The sequence below is a fragment of the Nomascus leucogenys genome, chromosome 3 (assembly GCF_006542625.1).
Source record: "Nomascus leucogenys isolate Asia chromosome 3, Asia_NLE_v1, whole genome shotgun sequence".
NCBI lineage: Eukaryota > Metazoa > Chordata > Mammalia > Primates > Hylobatidae > Nomascus > Nomascus leucogenys.
In genome coordinates this window covers 97,765,977-97,782,393 of record NC_044383.1, presented here as the reverse complement: position 1 = coordinate 97,782,393, position 16,417 = coordinate 97,765,977, and the positions used below count along the sequence as shown (strand labels likewise).

General features: G+C 35.5%; 1 protein-coding gene across 6 annotated transcripts in view; it reads left to right on the top strand.

The window, feature by feature from the left end:
• The window catches only part of REV3L (REV3 like, DNA directed polymerase zeta catalytic subunit), a 194,940-nt gene that overhangs the window by 115,764 nt on the left and 62,759 nt on the right, over positions 1-16,417 (top strand). For all 6 annotated transcript variants that reach the window (XM_030809566.1, XM_030809568.1, XM_030809567.1 and 3 more), the window contains 5 exons: positions 1,394-1,536; positions 2,478-6,636; positions 11,218-12,131; positions 13,906-13,985; positions 15,273-15,398. In XM_030809566.1, the coding sequence (XP_030665426.1) occupies positions 1,394-1,536; positions 2,478-6,636; positions 11,218-12,131; positions 13,906-13,985; positions 15,273-15,398 (5,422 nt within the window). The remainder of the gene's footprint in view (positions 1-1,393; positions 1,537-2,477; positions 6,637-11,217; positions 12,132-13,905; positions 13,986-15,272; positions 15,399-16,417) is intronic.

Sequence of the window (16,417 nt, the reverse complement as noted above, 5' to 3'; positions counted from 1 at the left end):
AAGTTTTTATTGTTCTACTTAATAAATCAGATATAGAAATCTCCAGATGTGATGTTAAATTCTTTCCTCTAACATTGTCACTGCTGTAGTAATAGGCATAGTCAATCCTATGATTAAATTTATGCTTGTATGTTCAGTAGCTGAACCAATTTGGTGAAAACCATGCCAGTTTAACCTTGGGAAAACAAACCTAAACATTTTGTACACATATATTAGAGAGAGATTGAATAGTAGAAGCATGGTGTCTAGAAAAGGGTTTAGTTAATTCTACTCTTTATATTGGATATTATATTCTGTGCTGAGTACCATATTTTAAGAATACTGAAAAAGGAAAGGGAAAGAAGAGGAAGAAAACTAGAAGGATCTGTGAGCATTGTCACTTTTGAAGAACTTTTGGAGAATGTTTGATCTAATTAGAATTACAAGATGAATGAGAAATGACTTTATGTATTTTAAAGATTATCATGTGGAAAATGACATCAACCTGCTCTGTATAGCTACAGAGAACAAAATAGGAATCATGTATGGAAGTTGAAAGAGTTTGTGTATTACAAGAAGACAACTATTAATAATTAAAGCCATTAACAATGGAAAGATTGCCCTGTGAGACAGCAAGCCCCTTATATAGATTATGTAAAAACAGAGATTGTGTCAGGTTTGTTAAAAATTGGGTTTTTGCATTGGGTAGAAAGTTGGACTAGACCTCCGATACCTCTTTCAGCTCTTAAGGGAGTGATTTTTTGATAAATTGTGATTTGGAAAAGCTTAATGGAAAAACAGTTCCAGTATAATAAGTATAATAAAATAATAATAATTTCAAACTGTTGAGATTAGTGAAAGAAAAAATTGGGTATGGATAGGAAAAAAGTTTGCCCATTCAATTAAAAGGGAAAGCATCAAGTTAATATCAATATGAGATGAAACTTAGAGACTGGACTTCACTGTCCATCTGAATTTCTCAGTAACCCTTTGTAGTTACTGTCACATTGACTGAACACCTTTACTGCTTCCTATTACCCTCTCTCTTCTTCAGTATTTTCTCTTCAGCCCTGACCTCAATGCCCCTTCACTCATCTTTTTATTCTTGTTTCTTCCAATTCAGAATGCAGGAATTGTGGTGTATTTTAGCTCACATGAAAGGGATTATAAAGTCTAATTATAATAACTCTTTGTAAGTTGCTATAGTAAGACATGTTAATAAAGCAAAGTAAATATGCTTTTCTAGAAGTTACAATTTTCAGATTTTTTGTATTGTTTTACTGTAGAGTAACTTAGATACATTATTATAGTTAACTTAGATACATTGTTATAGAGTTAACTTAGATACATTATTTGCATCTGAGATGGTCTTTTCTAATGATCATGCTCACCAGTGAATTTTAATGTTCTCCAGATCACTGTGCAGAAATACCCACAGAAGTTCAACTGAAGATGATGACTCATCTTCAGAAGAAGAAATGGAATGGAGTGATAACAGTTTGCTTCTAGCCAATCTTTCTATACCTCAGTTAGATGGAACTGCAGATGAAAATAGTGGTAAGTAAACAAGTCTACTGTGAGAAATTGGTTATTTAGGATCTAAAAATATATTTGATTTTGAGGCTAGGTGCTCTGGCTCACACCTGTAATCCCAGCATTCTGGGAGTCCAAGGTGAGAGGATCACTTGAATTCAGGAATTCAAGACCAGCCTAGGCAACATAGTGGGACCCTGTCTCTAAAAAACTAAAAAAAATTAGCCCAGCATAGTGATGCATGCCTGTAGTCCCAGCTACTCAGGAGGCTGAGGTGGGAGGCTTACTTGAGCCCAAGAGTTTGAGGCTGCAGTGAGCTGTGATTGCTCCATGGCATTCCAGCCTAGGCAACAGAGCAAGACTCTGCCCTCCAAAAAAAATAATAAATAAATAAATATGATTTTGAAGCTTTAATCATACTTTCTATTGATTTTGAAACTGTAATCCTACTTTCTATATAGTTGGCTAAGTGAGGCTATAGTGATGTTTTGTCCTTCAGGATTTTTTTTCTTTTGAAAGAATTAGATACATTATTTATTTCTCATTTCTAAAAGGATATAACATTTGTTGATCACTGATTTCAAGCTTTGAAAACTTTGTTTGTTGTGCAAGTAGAATAATAAACTAAAAAATATGTTCAGTTTATTTGAAGTGATAATGTAAAGCATATTATTTTATGAACATTTTTAAAGTGACAGTATTTTTCCCTTATGCCCCAAAGGAACTAAATAGTAATATAATCTATTTCTGATCAGTGGAATATGTGTTAAAATAATGACTAGTAATTGTAACTAACTATACTTAGATTGAGTCATTAATGATGAGCATTACCTTTTTGTTAAGATAACCAAACTTAATTTTATGTAATTTTTTCATAATGATAGCATTAATATCTTGGTGTGGGAAAATGTCTTAAAAATTAAAAGAGTAAAATGAAATAAACTGTTTTTCCCTCCTCATTTCAGACAATCCATTGAACAACGAAAATTCTAGAACCCACTCTTCCGTAATTGCAACAAGCAAGCTATCAGTTAAACCCTCCATCTTTCACAAAGATGCTGCTACATTAGAACCCTCATCTTCTGCTAAGATTACCTTTCAGTGTAAACACACAAGTGCCCTTTCTTCCCATGTTTTGAACAAGGAAGATTTAATTGAAGACCTTTCACAGACAAACAAAAATATAGAAAAAGGTCTAGATAATTCAGTCACTTCTTTTACAAATGAAAGCACTTACTCTATGAAATACCCTGGATCTTTAAGCAGTACCGTTCATTCAGAAAATTCTCATAAAGAGAATAGTAAGAAAGAGATCCTCCCAGTATCTTCCTGTGAAAGTAGTATTTTTGATTATGAAGAAGATATTCCATCTGTTACAAGACAAGTACCAAGTAGAAAATATACAAACATTAGAAAAATCGAAAAGGATTCCCCTTTTATACATATGCACCGTCACCCTAACGAGAATACATTGGGCAAAAATTCTTTCAACTTTTCTGACTTAAATCATTCAAAAAATAAAGTATCCTCTGAAGGAAATGAAAAAGGAAACAGCACAGCTCTGAGTAGTTTATTCCCTTCATCATTTACTGAAAATTGTGAATTGCTGTCATGCTCAGGGGAGAATAGAACTATGGTGCATTCTCTTAATAGCACTGCTGATGAAAGTGGACTAAATAAACTTAAAATTAGGTATGAAGAATTTCAAGAACATAAAACAGAAAAGCCAAGCCTCAGCCAGCAAGCAGCACACTATATGTTTTTTCCCAGTGTTGTTCTTTCTAACTGTCTTACTAGACCACAGAAACTATCTCCTGTCACATATAAATTACAACCTGGCAATAAACCATCCCGGTTAAAATTGAATAAAAGGAAACTTGCAGGTCATCAGGAGACTTCTACCAAAAGTAGTGAGACTGGATCCACAAAAGATAATTTCATACAAAATAATCCTTGTAATAGTAATCCTGAGAAGGATAATGCATTGGCTAGCGATTTAACTAAAACCACTCGTGGAGCTTTTGAAAATAAAACACCCACAGATGGTTTTATAGACTGTCACTTTGGAGATGGAACGTTAGAAACTGAGCAGTCCTTTGGACTATATGGAAATAAATACACACTTAGAGCCAAACGCAAGGTAAATTATGAGACTGAAGATAGTGAGTCAAGTTTTGTAACACACAACTCAAAAATTAGTCTACCTCATCCCATGGAAATTGGTGAAAGTTTAGATGGAACTCTCAAATCTCGAAAACGAAGAAAAATGTCTAAAAAGTTGCCCCCTGTCATCATAAAGTATATTATTATTAATAGATTTAGAGGGAGAAAAAATATGCTTGTGAAACTAGCTAAAATAGACTCTAAAGAAAAACAAGTAATATTAACAGAAGAAAAAATGGAACTATATAAAAAGCTTGCACCTTTGAAGGACTTTTGGCCAAAAGTTCCTGACTCCCCTGCAACCAAATATCCCATTTATCCACTAACACCAAAGAAAAGTCACAGAAGAAAGTCAAAACATAAATCTGCTAAGAAAAAAACTGGTAAGCAACAAAGGACAAATAATGAAAATATTAGAAGAACTTTGTCTTTCAGGAAAAAACGGTCACATGCTATTCTTTCTCCTCCCTCACCATCTTACAATGCTGAAACCGAAGATTGTGACTTGAATTATAGTGATGTTATGTCTAAACTAGGTTTTCTTTCTGAGAGAAGCACAAGTCCCATAAATTCTTCTCCACCTCGCTGCTGGTCTCCAACAGATCCAAGAGCTGAAGAAATCATGGCTGCTGCAGAAAAAGAGGCAATGCTTTTTAAGGGTCCTAATGTATATAAGAAGACCGTTAATTCTCGTATAGGAAAAAACAGTCGCGCAAGAGGACAGGTTAAGAAATCAAAAGCAAAGCTTGCTAATCCCTCTGTAGTTACTAAGAAAAGGAACAAACGAAATCAGACAAATAAACTAGTAGATGATGGAAAAAAGAAACCAAGAGCAAAACAAAAAACAAATGAGAAAGGTACATCGAGAAAGCATATAACACTTAAGGATGAAAAAATAAAATCTCAGTCTGGTGCTGAAGTTAAGTTTGTACTGAAACACCAGAATGTGTCTGAATTTGCTAGTAGTTCTGGAGGCTCTCAACTACTTTTTAAACAGAAAGATATGCCACTAATGGGCTCTGCTGTAGATCATCCCCTTTCTGCTCCCCTACCCACTGGAATTAATGCACAACAGAAGTTATCTGGCTGCTTTTCTTTCTTAGAAAGCAAGAAGTCTGTAGATTTGCAGACATTCCCCAGTTCGCAAGATGATTTGCATCCATCAGTTGTTTGTAATTCTATAGGACCTGGAATCTCAAAAATTAATGTTCAAAGGCCTCATAATCAAAGTGCTATGTTTACTCTAAAGGAATCAACGTTAATTCAAAAAAATATATTTGACCTTTCCAACCATTTATCTCAGGTAGCACAGAATACACAGATATCTTCGGGTACGTCCTCAAAGATAGAAGATAATGCAAATAATATACAAAGAAACTATTTGTCATCAGTCGGAAAGTTAAGTGAATATCGCAATTCCCTAGAATCAAAGCTGGACCAAGCATATACCCCTAATTTTTTGCATTGCAAAGACAGTCAGCAGCAGATTGTGTGCATAGCGGAACAGTCAAAGCACAGTGAAACTTGTTCTTCGGGAAATACAGCTTCAGAGGAAAGCCAAATGCCTAATAATTGCTTTGTAACTTCCTTGAGAAGTCCAATCAAACAAATAGCATGGGAGCAAAAGCAAAGGGGCTTTATTTTAGATATGTCAAATTTTAAACCTGAAAGAGTAAAACAGAGGTCATTATCAGAAGCAATTTCACAAACCAAAGCACTTACTCAGTGTAAAAATCAAAATGTGTCAACACCTTCAGCATTTGGTGAAGGACAGTCTGGACTGGCAGTTCTAAAAGAATTGTTACAAAAAAGACAGCAGAAAGCACAAAATGCAAATGTTACACAAGACCCATTATCTAATAAACATCAACCAAATAAAAATATTTCTGGTTCCCTTGAACATAACAAAGCAAATAAACGGACACGATCGGTAACATCCCAAAGAAAACCTCGAACTCCCAGAAGTACAAAGCAAAAAGAAAAAATCCCCAAACTTCTCAAAGTAGACTCTTTAAATTTACAAAACTCTAGCCAGTTGGATAACTCCGTATCAGATGATAGTCCCATCTTTTCTTCAGATCCAGGTTTTGAAAGTTGTTATTCACTTGAAGATAGTTTATCTCCTGAACATAATTATAATTTTGATATTAACACAATAGGTCAGACTGGATTTTGTAGCTTTTATTCTGGAAGTCAGTTTGTCCCAGCCGATCAGAATTTGCCTCAGAAGTTCTTAAGTGATGCTGTTCAGGATCTTTTTCCAGGACAAGCTATAGAAAAAAATGAGTTTTTAAGTCATGACAACCAGAAATGTGATGAAGACAAGCATCATACCACAGACTCAGCCTCATGGATTAGATCTGGTACTTTAAGTCCTGAAATTTTTGAGAAATCATCCATAGATAGCAATGAGAATCATCGCCACAACCAATGGAAAAATAGCTTTCATCCTCTAACAACTCGGTCTAACTCAATAATGGATTCTTTCTGTGTTCAGCAGGCAGAAGACTGTCTAAATGAAAAATCTAGATTGAATAGGAGTTCAGTAAGCAAAGAAGTGTTTCTTAGCCTCCCACAGCCAAACAATTCAGACTGGATTCAAGGTCACACCAGAAAAGAAATGGGACAGTCTCTTGACTCAGCCAATACCTCTTTTACTGCAATACTCTCCTCCCCTGATGGTGAACTTGTGGACATGGCCTGTGAAGATTTAGAACTGTATGTTTCAAGAAACAATGATATGTTGACACCAACTCCTGATAGTTCACCAAGATCTACTAGTTCTCCTTCACAATCTAAAAATGGCAGCTTCACCCCTCGAACTGCTAACATTCTGAAACCACTTATGTCCCCCCCAAGCAGGGAAGAAATTATGGCAACTTTGTTGGATCATGACCTTTCAGAGACTATTTACCAGGAACCATTTTGCAGTAATCCTTCTGATGTACCAGAAAAGCCCAGGTAATCAGTTATTTTTTCCCTTGGGTCACTCTGAATTATTATGATATATAAAACTATGCTATGGGGATTGAAAAAAAAAAGAATATAATGTATGCAATGTTTGGTTACCTGACTACTAGTTTTCTGTGATACTGTATTTGTAAGTATATCATTGTGGAAAGTATTTCTAATTACAGACTTACTAAGAAAATTCAAAAACTAACTGGATGGTTACACCTAGAGAAATTTATTTAAGTTGACTTGGATCTACCATTATTTAACAGTATGTCTTCATTAAAGATTAGAGGTGCTCACTGTAAAGATGTTATGATACTTTAAAAGGATTACAGTGATCATTGTTTAAATGGTATTTAATTTTTAAATGTTAAACTTTTATACCATTTTAAAAGAACTTCATTTTCAAGTGTTTTGAAAGTGAGCATATATGTGTTTTAAGTATTCCTCAGATATATCTCTAAGTGAAGATTATTTTAAGTTGTTTCTATTATAAACCACTTTTCATGTGGTTTCAATATCTTGCATTATATTGTTATTGTTATTATAGTTTATGCAGTTACTAGCAAATGGACTTTGGTTTCCATTCTCCTTTCTTTTAAAAATTTTTTCAGGTGGCTGGGTATGGTGGTGTGCACCTGTAATCCCAGCACTTTAGGAGGCCAAGGTGGGAGGATCGCTTGAGCCCAGGAGTTTGCGACCAGCCCAGGCGAAATAGTGAGACTCTGTCTCTACAAAAAATTAGTCCGGGCACAGTGGCTCACGCCTGTAATCCCAGCACTTTGGGAGGCCAAGGGGGCGTATCACCTGAGGTCAGGAGTTCAAGACCAGCCTGGCCAACATGGTGAAACCCTGTCTCTACTAAAACCCTGTCTCTACCAAAAATACAAAAATTAGCTGGACATGGTGGCAGGTGCCTGTAATCCCAGCTACCCAGGAGGCTGAGACAGGAGAATCACTTGAACCTAGGAAGTGGAGGTTGTAGTGAGCCGAGATTGCGCCACTGCACTTTGTTGCCTGGGCAACAAAGAGTGAAACTCCATCTCAAAAAAAAAAAAAAAATAGCTGGGCATGGTGGCGTGCACCTGTGGTCCCAGCTACTCAGGAGGCTAAGGAAGGAGAATCACTTGAGCCCAGGATGTCAAGGCTGCAGTGAGCTATGTTCACGCCGCTACATTCCAGCTTGGGCAATAGAATGTGACTTTATCTCAAAAAAAAATCTCTTCAGGGAATTGATAGACAAACGTGAGCGCACGCACACACGCAGCAAATAGCAAAATAGAAATCACAGTACTGGTTTATTTATCAGTAGTTAAGTAGTTGTGGTGTATACCACTTTCATCACCAAGTTAGGACATAACTGATAAAAGCTAAATTGGGTAATGTGGCTTAATCCAGAAAGTTTAAGTGATGGTTCTTGTTCCTGCCCTTGTGTCCATGATCTCATATACTTAACCAGTTGCAAAGCAGACAGTTCATTTCAGCCATCCATTCAGAAGCAGAAGAGGATGGCTGGAACTGCTAAGGCAGGCCCTGCCTTAGTCTAAATCTTGGAAAGAGATATGAAAAGCAGCAGAGGCCACACTGCATGTATGCACTGACCTGTGGCAGTACCATGTTCCTGACTCCAGTGGAAAAAAAAAAAGAAAGATACAATATGAATATTACACATTTGTTCAAAGCCATAGAAAGTACCACACCAAGAACGAACCCAAATGTAATCTGTGGACTTTGGGCAATTATGATGTGTCAACATATGTTCATTGATTGTAACACATGTACCACTCTGGTAGGGGATGGTGATAAGGAGGGAGGCCATGTATGTGTGGGGGCACAAGGAGTATATGGGAAACCTCTGTACCTTCCTTTCAATTTTGCTGTCAACCTAAAGCTGTTAAAATATCTTTTTAAAAAAATTTAAATTAAAAAAACACGACAGTGAATGCCATGCTTTTACCCAGCAGATTCACAATAATTCCTATAGGAATCCATTTAAGAAAGGGTTGAGAATGTGAAATGATGGATATGTTAATTTGTTTCACTGTAAGAACCGTTTTACTATATACTAATATCATATTTTATACCTTAAATATACACAATAAAATTTATTTTTTTAATAAAGGGGTGAGAAAAGGTTCTCAGAAATGTAGAATAAAAGTTCTCTCCTGTAATGACTTGAAGTGAAGGGTAAAAATGTCCACTTCCCAGCCCCTTTTCAACACACAGTTTTGTTACCCACATGAAACTCTTTTTATTTCACTGCTGGAGCATATGAAATCTGTTCTTTAGACATTAGTTTCCATTATTTTGGGGACTTTGGTGTTATCAGTAGTGATTATGGTATATTTACTTTTAGTTACCAAACTTATGTGCTAGTCATTACCTTTGTGTTGTTGTTATTGTCCAACTTTGACACTTGTCCTGCAGCTAAAATAAAAAATAATCATTTTTGAAAAATATTTTTAAAATATGAAACTGTAGGCCAAGCACGGTGGCTCACGCCTGTAATCCCAGCACTTTGGGAGGCCAAGGCGGGCAGATCACGAGGTCAGGAGATCGAGACCATCCTGGCCAACGTGGTGAAACCCCATCTCTACTAAAAATACAAAAATTAGCTGGGCATAGTGGCATGTGTCTGTAATCCTACTCGGGAGGCTGAGGCAGGAGAATCACTTGAACCAGGGAGTCAGAGGTTGCAGTGAACTGAGATCGCGCCACTGCACTCCAGCCTGGTGACAGAGCAAAACTCTGTCTCAAAAAAAAAAAAAAAAAAAAAAAAAAAGTGTATATTCAATATAGAAAATTTAGGAAGTATGAAAGAAGAAGAAATAAAAATTATACCATTTTTCCATGTAGTAACAGCCACCATAATATTTTGATGTGTATTGTTTTCTTTTTTAAAAAGTATGGTTTTTAGTTTGTTTTGTGAAGTGTGATCTTACTATAGTCACAGTATTATATCCAAATTTTTCACTTAACATTATATTGTAAACATTTTCCAAATAATGTTTCTTGAATATATCGCTGCATATGTTGCATCATGTATATATTATTGGGCAGAAACGTTGTTTCCAATTTTGCCACTATAGATATTATGTATATTATTATGTATGTTAAGAAGATATTAGCATTTTCTTCTTAAAGCATTTCTTGTATTTTGGAGTTTTTCCTTATAGCCCTAGAAGTAGGATTACTGAAAAATTTAAGGCTCTTGATACATATTAGGAGATTTTTTTTTCCCAGTGGGTTATAGCAATTACCATGCTGCTGACAATATGTAAGAAAACTGAATTCACCACACCTCACCATTTTTTTTTTTTTTTTTTTTTTTTGAGACGGAGTTTGGCTCTGTCGCCCAGGTTGGAGTGCAGTGGCGTGATTTCAGCTCACTGCAAGCTCCGCCTCCCGGGTTCACGCCATTCTCCTGCCTCAGCCTCCTAACACCTCACCATTTTTTATTCTTGACCTCATTATGACTCCTCTATCCTTAGTATTAGAGTTGGGTATGGTCACTTGGTATGTGTATTCATTTCCTTCAACAGCATTAATTCTGTTTCTGTTTTTTCACATTGCCAAGAGTGGATTCAGGGACAGTGCTGGATGCTGGTTATGGAGTTAACTAGTAGGGGCTAAAGTCTTTTCATATAAAGGAGACAGAGTAGCCTTAATGCTCTTCTTTCAGCTTCAAATCCGAAAACATGAATCCAGTTAGTGGATTTTATGTAGAGAATGATGGGGACATTTGGGGAATCATGCCCTAAGAGAAGTGATTGAAAAAACTATGAATTAACTTTATATCCATAATAAAGTTAACATGAAGAAGTAGAATTATTTTGTGTTGCTGTAGTAAGCAGAAATAGTATCAAGGGATTAGAGAAAGACAGTGGTTTCACTTAATATTGATAACTATTGGAAATGAAACCAGACTCTTTTCATTAGTGATTTCCCACATATTCATACATTGGTAACGTTTAAGCCATGCATCCTGTGGGCTCTGCCAGCTCCTAAGTTAGGTCAGTGTTAATCCCTGCCATGGAATGGGAAGAAAGAATTAGAGTAATTTACCTCAGCTGGTATGTTTTTTAAAATGTTTAAGGGAATTTGAGAGTACAAAGATTCGTTTGAATTGACTGGCTTTGCTAAACTACAGATACTGGAGAATATAGGAAGAAGCTATGAATAATATCCAGGGACATAGTATTTGAATGATAAATTCATTGTTTTTATTCATATGTGGTAATAAGGGAAAATTATGTTAAGATTAGGAGAGGAAAGGAATCTGATAAGTTTGTGTCATCTCCTTGAAGGACAGAAGGCTTCGTGGGGCATTAAAATAAAACAAAAAATACCTTCTTTCCCTAAGATTAATGGTACCTTCCAAAGGAAATTAAGTAGTAGTCATATACCTGTGAGGAAAAGCATATTGAGACTAAAGATAGAGTGTATCTGCATAATATAGAGGGGGCAGGGAAGATAGACATGGACATTTTTGAGACTCCAAAAGGGACTTTATCTAGGATATGGAGTTAAATATTTTGGTAATTGCTCTTCGAAACAAAACAGTTGTTCTAAAATATGTTGTTATAGGGAGATTGGTGGACGGCTCCTCATGGTAGAAACTCGACTTGCAAATGATCTGGCTGAGTTTGAGGGAGACTTTTCCTTGGAAGGACTTTGTCTTTGGAAAACAGCATTCTCAGCAATGACTCAGAATCCAAGGCCAGGGTCACCCCTTCGCAGTGGCCAAGGAGTTGTCAATAAAGGGTCAAGTAATAGCCCTAAGATGGTTGAAGATAAAAAAATTGTGATTATGCCTTGCAAATGTGCCCCAAGTCGACAACTGGTTCAAGTGTGGCTTCAAGCCAAAGAAGAATACGAACGTTCCAAGAAACTGCCTAAACCCAAGCCAACTGGAGTTGTAAAATCTGCTGAGAACTTTAGCTCTTCAGTTAACCCAGATGACAAACCTGTAGTGCCTCCAAAAATGGATGTAAGTCCACGTATACTCCCCACTACAGCACATACCAAGGAGGATGTTGATAATTCTCAGATTGCTTTACAAGCACCAACCACGGGATGTAGTCAAACTGCAAGTGAAAGTCAGATGCTGCCACCAGTTGCCTCTGCAAGTGATCCCGAAAAAGATGAAGATGATGATGATAACTATTACATTAATTATAGCTCCCCTGATTCTCCAGTAATTCCCCCTTGGCAACAACCAATATCCCCAGATTCCAAAGCGTTAAATGGAGATGATAGACCCTCATCACCAGTAGAGGAGCTGCCTTCATTGGCTGTTGAGAACTTCTTAAAGCCAATAAAAGATGGTATACAAAAAAGCCCCTGCAGTGAGACTCAAGAGCCTCTAGTGATATCTCCAATTAATACTAGGGCAAGAACTGGGAAATGTGAATCACTTTGCCTTCATAGTACACCAATCATACAGAGAAAACTTGTGGAAAGGCTTCCTGAAGCAACTGGCCTTAGCCCATTATCAACAGGTAAGTGTACAAATAACAGGAAGTCTCCATAATTGTTCTTGAGAAATAGAAATGAAGATAACATTAGACTGTAATGAAAATCAGAGCTTTTTAAATGAAGGTATAGCTCAGCAAATATTTTTTGTCATGTCTTAGAAAGTCGTCACATGGCAACTCTGTCTTTCTGCTGTGAAATCTACTTACATTTGCTTCCATCCTGTCTTGTGGGTGAAATGCAGGAGCCCTCTCAAAAGGCTTATCTTCTCAAGTTGACTTTCCTGTTGGCTTTTATACATATCCAGGTCTCCCACATTTTAAAACAGAAACAAAAAACCTGCCTTGACCTCACGTCTCCAGCCAGCTTCTACTCTTTCTCCTCCCCTTCAAAGCCAAATTTCTTTAAAGATTTATCTAATTTGACAACTCCAGTTATTTACCTCCTACTCATTTCTCAGCCCACTCTAAACTGAATTCTGCCCCTGTCATTCTACATTATAGCTCTTGTAAAGATTCCCAGTAAACTTACAGCTAAAACCAATAGATGTTCCTGAGTCTTATCATATGTCCTCTAAGCAGCCATTTTCTTGTTGACCCTACCTTCCTTCTTGGAGCTTCTCCACTTGGCTTTCCTCCTATTTCTCTGTTTTTTTCCCACTTGATTTTCTCATTATTCTCAGTTGTTATCTAAATGTTGGAGTTTATTAAGGCTTGATCTTAAGCCTTCTTTATATCTTTCTCTAAATGATCTAATTCCTGTCCACAGGATTACTACAGATAACTCGCAAATTTATATTTCCAGTTCAGATCTCTCTTTTAAGCTCCAGAACACTATATCCAACTACCTGTCTGACATTTCCACTTGAATGCTAAATGGCATCTCAAGATTAGTATTTTAAAAACCAATTCACAATCTCACCTCATACATTCACCACCACTTCCCCAACACACTTACATATACATGCCTCCACATAAAAACCCATCTGGCCTTCTTTCAGTTTTCCTTATTTCAATGAATAGTGCCATCATCTCTCAGTTACACAAGTCAGAAACATAGAATTTATTTTTAACACTCACCTCATTCCCTCACTACCCACCTTGTAGTTTCTAGTCCCTAACCAAGCCTTATCACTTGTTTATCTCCTAAGTAACCCAGATCTATCTACTTTATTGTACTTCTTCCACCACAACCTTAGGCCAAACTGTCATCATCTCTTGCCTGGGCTCCTGCACCAGCCATTTTATCTACTCTTAGTACCTTCCAATTCTTTTGCACAGTAATCAGGGAAAAATCCCCACTCTGTTCTTGGTTAGTTACTACTCTCTTCAGATTTTACCTCCAGGAACCCTTCCCTAATCTCCTTGACTACATAAAAATTCCCAATTATATTCCCCTTTGTTGTATTAATGCAGTTATAATTTTATTTTTCTAGTATGTTTGATGAATGTCTGATTCTCTCTCTAGACCCCATGAGGGCAGAGATTATGTCTTTTCTTCCTCATCATAGATACTTGATAAATAAGTGAATAAATGAATTAAACAGTTCTCTAGGTTAATGACTGAGGTATAAAACTCAGTAATTAAAACATAAACATATTTAAAATACAGAATGTCAAAATGTTATTTTGGTTGGTATCAGAGGTTCGAATTTCATTTTTAAATTATGAAATTCTGGGGGGAATTCATAGGACAGCACCCACAAGTGGTACTTAAGTGTTCAGAACAACAAAAGGTTTTTTAAAAACCAGAAGCAGGTAATTTTGATATACATGTTAAATATTAAATTTCTTTCTACAGAACCAAAAACACAGAAGTTGAGTAATAAGAAAGGAAGTAATACTGACACTCTTAGAAGAGTACTGTTAACACAAGCAAAGGTAACTATACTAAACATTTTTAAAGATCAGTGGAAGATCCAGTCTTTTTCCTAGATTTCAGTTAGATAATTGTTAACTTTGTCTCAATTAAAAAATTTTTGTTACTTAAATTTTTGCATCATTATTTGCATATCTTTGAGACAACAAAAATTTGCCTTTTTTTAGTTTTTTTTTGTTGTTGGGATCTAAAAGATTCTTATATGTAAATACAAATATTACAGAGAAAGTGAATATGATAGCCAAAATGTGGATTATGAGGATACAAATACATTAACTGATTACTGGCAAAATCAGAACAATCCAATGACAGCAGAGCTCAAGTAAGTGATTTTTGATCCCACCAAAAATATATCCTTTTTCTTGGTTTATTACTTTTTTCTAAAATATAACCTTATTGATTTTTTAAAATTTATTTTACTAAGTAGCAAAAGAAAGCAACATTATTTACTACTGAAACTCTGGAAAGTCACAAATGTCTTTATTCAAATACTAAAAATATGACAAAACTTAGAATTATATGGTTATGTGAAAGAAATATACATTAGACATGCATCCTTGGAAATATATGCTAGAAATCACTTATATATTGGCCATTTCTTATAAATGTCATTAACTACATAAAATATATTTTAGTATTTCTGAGATTATAAAACTTTTTAAACTTTCATTTATAAAATACTATTGAATTACAAGCTATATTAAAAATACTGTATCAGTGTGTTGTGAACATAACACTTTGGAGAAAACAGTTAATAGATTTAGAAATTGGAAAAAATAATTTTGTAAGAAATGGAAAGATTCCATTTTTTTCTGAATCTTTGAAGATTATTTACATTGTTTTATTTAATTCATCTTTCAGACACATGTTATATTAGGGTAAAATACAAATCACTGTTTCAAATCTTTTACAAACTTTAGCCAAAGTAGTTGGAAATATATTGATTGCTTGCTTGTCTTACTTCCAAGAAAGGTCAAGATAAATGTCCATGTGGTATAAATGTCAACTCCCTACAAAACTATTATTTTCAGTATTGGGGGCTTCTGAACTGAGAGATAACATATGGTTTGCTTATATTTCTACATGTATCCAGTTCTGATATCTTTGTTAGCATGAAAATGACATTAATAAAATACAGTTTGTTCTTGAACTTAGAGATGATATTAGTTTACCATTTATTACTAAACACATAAAGCATAGTATCTGAGAATAAGTAATCAAAAGAAAAATGATTGCTCACATATCTGTTTCTGGCTGTGTGTGTGTGTGTGTGTGTTTTTTTTTTATAGAATCAATTTGCAGCAGTAAATACCCCACAGAAAGAAACTTCTCAGATTGATGGACCATCTTTAAACAATACTTACGGTTTCAAAGTCAGCATACAAAACTTACAGGAGGCAAAAGCTTTACATGAGGTAAAACTGCAACAGTAAGGACACATACATTGGTTCAATTTAACTCCTGTTTTATTCTATAAAACAAGCATGGAATTTTTTTAACGAGGGAGGAATATATTGAATTCTATTCTGTTAATCTTCATCTTGTTCTCATTTTACTATTTTGTATATTTACATGTTTATGTACAATACATAAACTTAAAGCATTTAAGTTGCTCAGACTGCTTTGTGATTTCATATCTTTCACAAATCTCATAATTGAAATTCAGCTTATGGACATTAAAATAAGAAAAGATTTTTGGGAGGTGGAGGTGGGACGATCCCTTGAGTCGAGGAGTTTAAGACTATCCTGGGCTACATAGGAAGACCCTGTCTCTACCAAAAAATAAAAATATAAAATTAGATGAGCATGGTGGCATGCACCTATAGTCTCAGCTACTTGGGAGGCTGAGGTGGGAGGATCACTTGATCCTGGGTGTTCGAGGCTGCAATGAGCTGTGATTGCGCCACTACACTCCAACCTGGGCTACAGACAGAGCAAGACTCTGTCTCTTTGGGGAAAAACAAAAAAAGAAGTAAGTCTGTATTTTGGGGATTATTATATTAAGATGTTATATCACATCTGAAATGTGATATTTACTTGTATTTTCTGTTTGATTGGCTCAGTGGATTAGAGCTTGCTACAAAAGAGGATAAATTCATTCATTCGTGTACTCTCTACTTAACCTAGCTATCTTCACAGCACAGGCTGTCTGCCAAAGACTAGGACTTTGCAAAAATATACATCAGCCACAGTATGCCTTGGAAAGAATATGTGAATGGGTCACTGTGAATTTATTTGTATGCAGAAAACAAACTCAAAGCACATATCTGACTGGCAGTAAGATAGAAATTGGAGTATATTTTCATTGTTTACACCTGTGCTGTCATATGGTAGCCGCTAGCAGCATGGATATTGAGAACTTAAAATTTGGCTTATACAACTGAAGAACTGAATTTTAAACTTGATTTAATTTTAATTTAGATTTTAAAACATA